General features: G+C 33.1%; 1 protein-coding gene across 7 annotated transcripts in view; it reads left to right on the top strand.

The window, feature by feature from the left end:
- DMD (dystrophin) overlaps nt 1–11,924 on the top strand; it is a 2,133,401-nt gene that overhangs the window by 387,062 nt on the left and 1,734,415 nt on the right. For all 7 annotated transcript variants that reach the window (XM_017548497.2, XM_037745683.1, XM_037745686.1 and 4 more), the window contains exon 5: nt 11,307–11,399. In XM_017548497.2, coding sequence (XP_017403986.1) covers nt 11,307–11,399 — 93 coding nt within the window. The remainder of the gene's footprint in view (nt 1–11,306; nt 11,400–11,924) is intronic.

Raw genomic sequence — 11,924 nt, forward strand, 5'->3', positions numbered from 1 at the left:
AAAAAAAAAAAAAAAAAATTCAAATTAGATAATATTATACTGAAAGTGTATATATATTTTATTCTAAGTTGTGAAAGTATTGATGAGTATCCATTTTCTCAAGCAATGCTCTCTAGCATATAATATTCTGTCTATGAAATTTTGTTGAGTTTTGTTATAAGAGCTACTTCCCCAAAATGTTTAGTTTGGATTTTATTAATGGTCAACCAGACAAACCGTATCAATACTTCTATTTTGGTAGGTTTGTTTTAATGTCTTTCATGCCATTAAATTTTCATATTTTTTAGGATTATAAGATATTCTTTGTATTAACTGCCTCAATTCTTTATTGTCAAAGAGACAGTATATAAATAAATGAAAACATGACTCCATTAGAAATAATTCTCTTGTAATGTATCATAGAGATCATAAACACATCCAAAATATAAAGGAAATTTAACATTTCACTTATCTATAAGAAATTTAACGAAAAAGTATATTTTAAAATCTATATCCTTAACATTCTATGTGTGACATATATTGAGTGGTCAAAAATAGTTAAATAATGACTATGTAAAGCTTCATCATTGAAGGTAGGGATAGTATCTTTGTTGTGAGTAACCAGAATTAAATCTTACAGTTGAGGTCAAAATGTGCTTCAAAATTATTATCCAATATAAATTCCTATATCTGAATAAAAATAATTCTTGAAATATGGAGATATGGGAGGGAATAATAAAAAAGCTGTCATTGGAAAGCCAGGTCCACGGTGGCAACATGGCCCACGTTTTGTTGTATATGTTGAACTATTTATGATTTAATAATACAAGATTCAATACATACATTTCTCAGTGGAAGAAATTAGGTATGATTTATGCCCACAAGTCTTGAAATTTTAAACAGTGTAAATCTTAAATGTGGTATAAAATCACATGCTGCAGGGCAAAGAAACTACTTTGCCTTTCCTGTATTTTTTATTTTGTTTAAATGCATTATGTTTAGAAGGATTACATAAAAACTTGAGAAGTTTCTCTTGAATATGGAGAAGTCTTTAGCTTGGCTACATGATCGCAGACATTTTAGAAAAGGCACTTAACATGTTTAAGAAACAAATTCTGTTTATCTAGAATGTTGGAAGGAACTTCTCAGTTTGTATACACTTTATGAGAAAGAAATGATGACTATGAAAGAACCAAATAAATAGATGGTGGAAGTATATGCTTGAGGTTTCAGTGTCAGGAAGGATATTTACATAGTAAATTTTAATGAATGGAATTTCCGCATTGGTTATTGTTTAAGTTTCTGTTTAAAAAAATCAACTCAAACTTTTAAGGATATTTCATGTTTCCTTTCATAATCTTGTCTTTTTCTGTGAAATTATTTTTATAATACTTAGTTTGTATCATTTCTTATTTAGTTAAAATCAATAAGACTGAGTGAAAAGATGGCTTATCCTTATCTCCTCTCCCTTAGCCAAGTTTAAAAATGCTCATATTTTATACTGCATATTAGACTACAACAGTGACTTCTTCTTAGGATAAATGTCACACTCTGAAATGATCTGGGAGAACCACTTTCTTTGAAACAAATGTGAGAAACCTCCTCCTTTAGCCTAATTTCAATGATGTGTTTTCATTAGAGCCTGTAGCTCTGAAATGTCTTTGCCTCTGGTAATCTAAAAAGGCAAGGAGAGGCAGATATCATTTATTTTAAAGATGCTGGTTCCCCTATGAACGAGATACAACTTTCTGCAACTTCCAAGTTAAAACTGTAATGCTTAAGTGATTTACAAAACTAAACATCCATTTCTCTGCGTCTACCAAAAATAAAATTGTATGAAAAAAATTCATTAAAGCTTTGTCAGAACTTTGTCACTTCTTTCTGTCTCTCTCATATGCAAACCACACATCACACACACACACACACACACACACACACACACACACACACATATCTTACAGGAATATAACTCTCTCCCTATATAGGATATATATATATATATATATATATATATATATATATATATGTATATATATGATATATGTATATCATATATATACATATATACAGGATATACTATATGTATTATATATATGTATTTTATACATATATGTCTTACAGGAATATAACTCACTTTTATTCGTCATTTTTCCTCCTCTGTCTCCTGCTCCACCCTAAGAACATCCATTTTCATTATTTGACTTGGATATTGAAATTATTTTGGTCCTCATTCCAAAGTCTTACTATTTTATGTTTGATGAACCTTAGTCTGCTATTCTTCTTTCTGTAAAGTAAATTAAAAACACAAACTTGTTCCTGTCAGTAATCTTTCAGAAAACCATCATATTTCAGGTTTACTTTAATCCTTTGGTTTTCTTAAGTATTCTTAAATCTTGAATATAGCATTATAATAAGTATAAATCCTTTTACTGAAACCACCATGGGATATCTAAATTTTGCTTGAAGAAAATATTATTGGCAATGCTATAAATTATGTCTATGCTCCATAAGGAAACTGGAATAAAACAAAACATTGAGGATTTTTGCCTCTCTTGAATAAAAAAATGAAGATAATTATTCCTCAAAGCCCAGTGGTTAGCAAACTCATTTTGGAGATAGAGTACCTGGAAGTAACAGTGCTCCCTGAAATGATTATATGTTAATCTCAGAAGTACTAAATATATAGTTATACAAAATTATATATTCTAAGTCCTAGTGTGGAGACAGAAAAGGGGCCCCCTTCAATTCTTGTCCTATGCCTTTAAAATAGACAGCGTGAGACTATTCTAAAGAATAAGTTAATGTATTATTAGGTTTTCTATGTGCAATTTTTGCAGCCTGCTTATTCTAACTTGAGATGTTTCTAAAGAGTTCACGTTTAAATATTCTACTAGAGTCACAATAAGTTTCTATTATGTCAAAGCAAACGATGGAGATTTTCTATTCTCCAAAATTACATTTGAATAAAGCAACTTCCAAAGATAACAGTGTAAAACTCTGAGACAGCATCCGATGTTACTTGATGAGTAAAATCTTAGACCTGTTGACAGGAACTACAGAAGCCAATTGTCATGCTTAGGTTAACTTATTTCTGCAAAAGTTCAATGCGTGCTATTAAATTTTGACACAGAATATCAATTTTCACACCTATTCCTTTGGTATCAGATGCTTTCATTCTGCAAAACAGAAAGCCAGAAATTTGGGTAACCATAGTGACCCTAATATTTAATTTCCAGCCATACAGTGTTTGTCACAACGCTGATACACACACAGTAGGCCCGTACATTAACATATGTCATCAATGTTTTGTGTTTTGCTTAGTGGACAGATGTAATCATTCACTTAACACAAATCTTAAAAGGTTTTAATATTTGTTTTTATCACTCAGTTATTTAGCAATTGGATTGATAATTCTTGAAAAACATAGTTATAGAATGTGTATTAGAAAAAATATATAAAAGAGTTATCGTGTGGCAGGGTGATGATTATTTCAGAGTAAATAGTACTGAATTCAGAAAAACATGACTTACAGCTAATAGTAAGAAATACGGCATCATATCAGCAACAAGCTTATGAGAATTCCTGGCCAAAACAGACCAGACTGTCAATATGAGGCATTCAATAGTAATAAAAATACCATAAACAATACCCTTTCAGGCATGACAGATAACTCCTTCCTCTACAGTCTTCATGGTTATTAATTAGTGTTGTTTCTTATACTCCTTGGTAGTTTGAATAAGATATGTACAGCAAGAGACAAAACATAACCACAATAAATAAAATTCCTTGTCTACGTCCTGGTGTGAAATGTTTATTAACTTGGAGAGAGAGGATCTTAAAGCTTTTTGTGGAGAATTCACTAGCTGTAATTAATGAAATCTATCCTATCCAGACCTAGTTTTAAATCAGACCTTGTGGAAGCTTCATTTATCTTTGATACTCTGTTTCCCTCTTGGTAAAATGCACATCAATGTAAAATGTTGATGAGCTCAGTAAAATTTATCTAACTCATACATACTCTAATGATGTGGGCACGGTGAAACTTGTATTCAGAGAGAACTGCATAGCCATAAGTGTTTTTAAAGATGGAAATAAAAGGATTAAGCATGTATCTTAAGAAATTATAAAAATTGAAACAAAAATAAAAACTGCATTCAATATAGAATACTGAGTAAGAATCCATTCAAAAGTGGGCTCTTGAAAAGATTAACAAAATAGATAAACCTTATCCCAGCCATAACAAAGAAAAGTTAGAATAAACCTAGACAAGATAAATGAGAAAAGATGCATAACAGCAGATACAGAAGAAAATAAGACAAAACTAAAGCAATTTTATAACAATTCTGCAAAATTCCAGAAAACATGACTTTCTAATACAATACAAATCAGTAAAATTGAGATATGAATAAGTGGAAAATTAAACTTAGGCTAATTAATAAAACATTTAGTAGGTTATTAAAGATGTACCATTGGAAAGTGTACTAGGATTCTTCACAAATGAATTTAACCTAACACTTAAAGAATAATTTATATACTTTGAGCTACTCCAAAGCATATGAAAAGATAAAACTCCACAATTCCTTTTGTGATGTCAGATTAACCTCTGTACTAATAGTCAAAAGACAAAATCAAATCCTAAATCTATGAGACTGTTTTGAATAAAATACAAGACTGTTGAATTATAAAAAATTACTTATAATCAAATTTTGCAAGTGGTAAGCATTCTATAAATGTTAGCTCTTATTTACCAAAAGCTTTTAAAATTTAAGAAGGAACAGAAAACTACTGTATAGAAATAGATGAACAAAATATATTAACGGACAATTAACCGATGGAAGTATAATAAGTCAGTCATACAAAAATATATTCAAATACACAAGGAATTGTTGAAATAAAGTTAACAAAGTGATATATTCACTTTGTTAACAAAAGTAGAAACTAAAACAAAACAAATTCTCTGGTGAGAGAAGAGCCTACTCTTACACAAGCTGGTTAAAATATGAAATGCTAAATTGTTTCTAGGAAGGTTTGTAGAAACACTTACTAAAATTACCTATATATGTGTGTATGTATATGCGTGTGTATGTATATGTGTGTGTATATATATATGTAGAGAGAGCTGTATCTAGAGCAGGATGCATGTGTGTGTGTGTATATATATATGCCACTGTGTGTGTGTGTGTACACACTGATCTGGTAGATACAACCTGTGAATTATTATTATAATTGTAGAAGCATCAGTATCTGAAAATGTGTGCATGAGATATTGGCTCCCTGCAGTGACTCATCCCTGTAATCCTAGCACTTTGGGAGGCTGAGGCAGGTGAATCACTTGTACCCAGGAGTTTGAGACCAGCCTGGTCAACATGGGTGAAACGCCATCTCTACTAAAAATACAAAAATTACCTGGACATGGTGGTGCTCTATTGTCCCAGCTACTGAGGCTGAGGTGGAAGGACCACTTGAGCCCCAGGAGGCAGAGGTTTAAGTGAGCTGAAATGATACCACTGGTCTCCCGTTTGGGTGACAGAGCAAGACACGTCTCAAAAAAAAAATCTATCTCTGCATTGTTTAAAGTCATAAAACAAAATGTATGAAAACTCTAAAAACAAAGTGAATGTTCACTAAATGAAGGACTTGCCAACTATTATATAATACATCCGAACTATGAAATATGTATGTGTATGTATAGGAATTAATGTGATTATTGCATGATAAAAGCAATATTTAATATAATCTGCATAACACGACTTTGTAGAATATAAAACCACATAGATTTACTTGTATAAAATCACACACCTTAATATATACAGCAACCATGTGAATGGGGAGAAAAATATAAAAGAAAGGATTGTATTGAATCAGATTGGGGGGAAGTTAGGGGAAGAAAAGGGCAAGCAAAATGGAAAAGAAAAATTGTGTAAAAAAAAGTAGGAGAGAGGCATATATGAGATCTCACTTTGCCATTTGTGTAAGATAATGTTTTTGTGAGTAGGTATAAATAAAATGACAAAAGTGGGATTTTACATCTACCAACACACGTATACTCACACACAAACACATACACATGTAAAACAGCATAAAGAATAGCAAAGAATGGTGGTGATTGTGTTACAGTACAATAATAAAACAAGAAAATTCTTGTGATAACATGACTTGATCAAGTATAGATCTAGAAGAACTTTAGAAAGAAAGGGTGATTGGTACTAGCTGAAAGGTGATAAGAGTAGCTGTCTAAAGTCACAGAATGGAAGAAAATATTCACTAACTATCCAACAGGTCTAATATTCTGAATCTATAAGGAACTTAATTTACAAGCAAGAAACAGCCCCCATTAAAAAGTTGGCAAAGGAAATGAACACTTTTCAAAAGAAGACATACAGGCAGCTAGAAAGCACATGAAAGAAAGCTCAGCATCACCAATTATTGGAGAAATGCAAATCAAAACTACAATGAGACACCATCTCACACCAGTCAGAGTGGCTTTCATTAAAAAGTGAAAATATAACAGATGCTGAAGAGATTACGGAGAAAAGGAACACTTATGCACTGCTGGTGGGAATGTAAATTAATTCACCCATTGTGGAAAACAGTGTAGTGATTCCTCAAAGGACTTAAAACAGAAATACCATTCAACCCAGCAACCCCATTATTTGGTGTATATACCTAAAGGGATATAAATTCTTCTGCCATAAAGACACATGCACGTTAGTGTTCATTGCAGCACTATTCTCAATAGCAAAGGCATGCAATCAACCTAAATGTCCATCAGTGACAAACTGAATAAAGAAAATATGGTACGTATATACTGTGGAGTACTACCCAGCCATACAAAAGAATGAGATTGCATTCTTTGCAGCAACATGGATGCAGCTAGAGCCTTTATCCTTAGCAAACTTATGCGGGAACAGAAAACCAAATACCACATGTTCTCACTTGTGAGTGGGAGTTAATAACAACACATGGATACAAATGAGGGAACAACAGACACTGGGGCCTGCTTGAGAGTAAAAGGTGAGATAAGTGAGAGGATCGGAAAAACTACCTATCAGTTAACATGTTTATTACCTAGGTGATGAAATAATGTGTATACAAGGTGAGCGCAAGACACATATTCGTGTATTTGGTATTGATTAAAACTGCAAAGAAAAAATGGATTGAAATAAAAGTGTCAGGTGGAGAAAGCATGTCAGAAAGAGCTCAGGTGACTATGGGGTAATTAACCATGAAACACAGCTTATATAACAAACCTGCACATGTACCCCTGAACCTAATATAAAAGTTAAAAACAGTAGCTGTCTGCCGTATTGTCCCTGAATACAATACTTCCAATTCCCAATCAATTAACCCGTAGTCATCTGAACTCTTTCTGACATGCTTTTTCCACGTGACACTTCTTCATTCCAATCTATTTTTTCTTTACAGATTTAATAGCAAATGCATGAATATATCTTAAGTCCTTTGCTTACCTTGTCACACTCTTACTTCCTTTTTCTTATCCCTTGGGCTTCTATGTGACACAGTTGCCTGCCTGATTGTTTTTCCTGTAGATATAGATAAACTTTATTTGAACAAAGCCATGAACATTCATTGAGGTATTATCTATGGCTGCTTGGTATGCATATGTGTGTTTTCCAATGACTTCTTATTTTTTATTGTGGTAAAACACAAATAATGTAAAGCTTACCTTATAACATTTTTATTTTATTTTTAATTGGCAAAAAATTGTATATATTATGTTCAACATTTTCTAAAATATCTAGACATTGTGGAACGCTTCAATCAAACTAATGAATGTATACATTAACTTACAGGTTTATCATTTTGGGGCGAGGGCACTTAAAACATATTCTCTTAGCAGTTTTCAAAATACAATACTGTTAGTAGCCAAAGTCAGCATGTTGTACAATAGATCTCTTAAATATATTCCTTTTATCTATGTGAAATTTTGTATCATTTGACCAACATCTCCCTAACACTCCTCCTCCAATGCTCTAGCCCTTGCTAACCATTGTTTTACTCTCAGTTCTATGAGTTCAACATTTTAAAATTTCATATACAAGTGACATGATGTAATGTTTGTCTTTCTGTTCATGACTTATGGCACTTGACATAATGTTCTCCAGATTCATTCATGTTGTTGCAAATGACAGGATTCTCTGCTTTTTAAGGCTGAATAGTATTCCCACTGCGTGTGTGTGTGTGTGGAGGTGTGTACGTGCATTTTCTTTCTTTACTGATGGACATTTAAGTTGATTCCCTATATTGGCTGTTGTGAGTAGTACTGCAGTGTACATTGGAGTGCAGTTATCTCTTTGACGTTTTGATTTCATTTTTTTTGGAGTATATACCCAGCAATGGAATTCCTGAATCATATGGTAGTTTTATTTGTAATTTTTTTGAGAAAACTTCATACTGTTTTTCATAATGGCTACAATAATTGACATTTCCACCAACAGTGTGCAAAGATTTCTTTTTCTCCACATGTTCACCATAACTTATCTTTTGTATTTTTGATGACAGCCATTCTAATAGTGTGAGGTAATATTTCATTGTAGTTTTAATTTGCATTTCTCTGATTATCAATGATGTTCAACATTATTTCATTCATGTGCTGGACATTGGTTTGTCCTCTTTTGAGAATTGTCTATTCAGGTACACTGCCCTAAATAGGGTTTGAGGTATTGTTTTTTCTAATTTTTACTGTGTAATTCCGTGGCTTTAAGTATATTCCCATTGTTGGGTAAGCATGACTGCTATCTATCTATAGAATGTTTTCATCATCCCAAGTAGTCATTAAGCCATAACTCCGAATTTTCCTCTCCCCTAGTCTTTAATAACTTGCATTTTTTTCTCTATGAATTTGACTATTCTAGGTGCCTCATATAAGTAGAAACATAAAATATTTGTCATTTTATGTCTTGCTTATTTCACTTAGCATATGTTTCCAAGATTCGTTTATGTTGTAGTTTGTATCAGAATTTCATTCATTTTTAAGACTGAAAATACTCTGCTGTATGTACATATCACATTTTGTTTATCCATTTATCTGTAGGTGGATATTTGATTGTTTTCGCATTTTTGCTATTATGAATAATGCTACTATGATCATTGGTCTATAAATATGAGTCACTGCTTTGAATTATTTTGGTTGTAAATGTAGGGGTAGAATTGCTAGAGCGTGTCTAATGGTGGATACTTGATTATGTGAGCTTCTCTTGCAAACTTGTTGACATTAGAGGTAGTACCTTACTTTCCTTTATCAGGTCCAAGCCCAGTACCTGAATATAGTGGAAATTGGACCTCATGAGATGTTTTATGAGGATAAGGAAATGGAGGAACCATCTTCCTGCTTACACAGTGACAAGTCTTATGACCATGGATAGGGGTTGCTGAAATTGAAGTGCCTAGTACTTGATCTAAGTCTCCCCAGAGTCAGATGTATGGCGAGCCAAAATGTATCTACCAGCAGTGCTTCCCACAGTGTGAGTCGGTTTCTTAAAAAAAAAAAAAATGCATATTCTCTGTTTAACTGCTTGAATCTTCAGTGGTATATTATCTGATCATCACTGTCACTACAGTTAAGTTTCATGAAAGCAGAAGATTTTTCCTTTTACATCCTCTTACTACATCATCTCCTGGCTTATAGCCAAAAAGTATTTTTTGAGTTAGTGAATCAATGAATCAATTGATAAATTTACAGTAGCTTTTCCTGATGGAGGTATTTCTTTCCTCCACTGCCATATGAGAAATCCCAGGATGAAAAGCAGATGATGATGCTTTCTTCTTATGGATTGATTAATCTCCCCTTCGATGTAGTAACATCTTGTAAAACTAAAGTATGATATCATGACCACGATGTCAACATTCATAAAATCCACCAATAGTATTCAGATTTCCCCAGCTTTATATTTATGTGTCTGTGTGCATGTGTGCATGCATATGTGTATATTTAGTTCTATGCAACATTATCACATGTGTAGGTTTGTAAATCCACCATCAGAGTCAATATGCAGAAGAGTTCCATCATTACAAGGATCCCTCATATTGCCCTTTTAGAAGAACATTCAGCTAACCCACATCTTACCACCATTCCTGACCTCTGGCGACTGCCACTCTGTTCCCTATTTCTGTAACTTTGTCTTTTCAAGACTGTTAGAGATACAGAATCATATAGTATGCTATATTCTTTGAGAATAGTTATTTCCCCGCTTAGCATGATTCCCATGAAATTCATCCAATTTGCTGCATATATCAATAGTTTGCTCCTTTTCATTGTTGAGTGTTATTCTATGGTGTAGCTGTACCATGGTTTCTTTAACTGTCTACCCTTGAGGGCATCTGGGTTCCCAGGTTTGGGTTATTACAAATAAAGGTAGTATGAACACTTATGCGCAGGATTTTGTGTACACATATGTTTTCATTTCCTTGACATAAATGTCCAAGAGCCTGATTGCTATATTGCATATTCAGTTTTCTGAGAAATGACCAGACTGTTTTCCAAAGTGGCTGTATCATTTGCATTTCTACTAGCAAGGGTTGAGTAATCCAGTTTCTCCACATCCTCACCAGCATTTTATGGCACTAGTTTTTTATTTTGACCATTAGGATAAAGGTGCAGTGATACATTATTGCGGTTATAATTTGCATTCTTCTGCTGACTAACAATATTGAACATCTTTTCACATGCTTTTTTGTCTGATGCTTGTGTTTAACCTTACTCCACCTAAACATGTTAGGAGTGTGAAAGGACAGGAGAGATAGAGATTTGCCTTGATTAAGGCAAATGAAACACTGCCAGAATTTCTTTCCAAACACAGTTCTAGACAGAGATAAGAGACCTGGCAATTTGCTCTATTTTTTATTAGAGACCTAACATTCATTCTAAAGCAGAGGCATTTTACTAAAATGCAGTCAGCCTTAATTATAATGACATTCCTCAGAGCTAGACAGAAGCGCTGGTGATTATTATTATTTTTTTTTATTTTTTTATTTTTTTTTAGTTTTAATCTATACTAGAAAGTATATCTTAATTTTAGACATCCTTTATGAGTTATCACTGGTAATACATTTTATTTGGAGATATTCCAATTGGCCTCTTTAATGTGCAGTATTCTATTCATGCGATGAAAGCAAATATATTTGGGGTGCTTGTTATGGAAAGTGGCTTTGCAAATGCATTTTGTTTAATTTTTAGATTATTTCTGAAAAGCTGTAATGCTTAGCCTCTGAAAATAGCTAAATGCAATTGCCATCACATTTTTATTATTATTGCAACTAGGCATTTGGTCTCCTACCTTCAAATACTTTCCCCTTCTGTTTAACAGGTTGATTTAGTGAATATTGGAAGTACTGACATCGTAGATGGAAATCATAAACTGACTCTTGGTTTGATTTGGAATATAATCCTCCACTGGCAGGTAAGAAACCTGATGAATGGTCCCTTTTCGGTAACATTAATCTTTTCTTTTATTTTTACCCTTGACGTGTGAAACAAACATGTATTTCTAACAATAACAAATGCGTCTCCATGGTGCTGCTTTTTAAATTGACACAACAATGTCACCTGAAATGTTAAGAATCATCATGGTATAAAATAGGTTCTGGTATGTTTACAGAAATGATTTTCAAAGTTTTATTTCATCAAGTAGGTAAAAGGTAAAAATACAAAGTCCCGATCATAGGTTAGTAATTTTTTTTTCACAAATGTAAGTTTGGTAACTTCTCTGTAAGTCAATTTACATAGCTTTGTAAAAAGAAAGGTATTTTAAAATTTTAATTGCTATCAAAGCAGTGAGGTGGCCGGGCGCGGTGGCTCAAGCCTGTAATCCCAGCACTTCGGGAGGCCGAGGCGGGTGGATCACGAGGTCAAGAGATCGAGACCATCCTGGTCAACATGGTGAAACCCCGTCTCTACTAAAAATACAAAAAATTAGCTGGGCATG

Source organism: Cebus imitator, unplaced genomic scaffold, assembly GCF_001604975.1.
Source record: "Cebus imitator isolate Cc_AM_T3 unplaced genomic scaffold, Cebus_imitator-1.0 Scaffold208, whole genome shotgun sequence".
NCBI classification, from domain to species: domain Eukaryota; kingdom Metazoa; phylum Chordata; class Mammalia; order Primates; family Cebidae; genus Cebus; species Cebus imitator.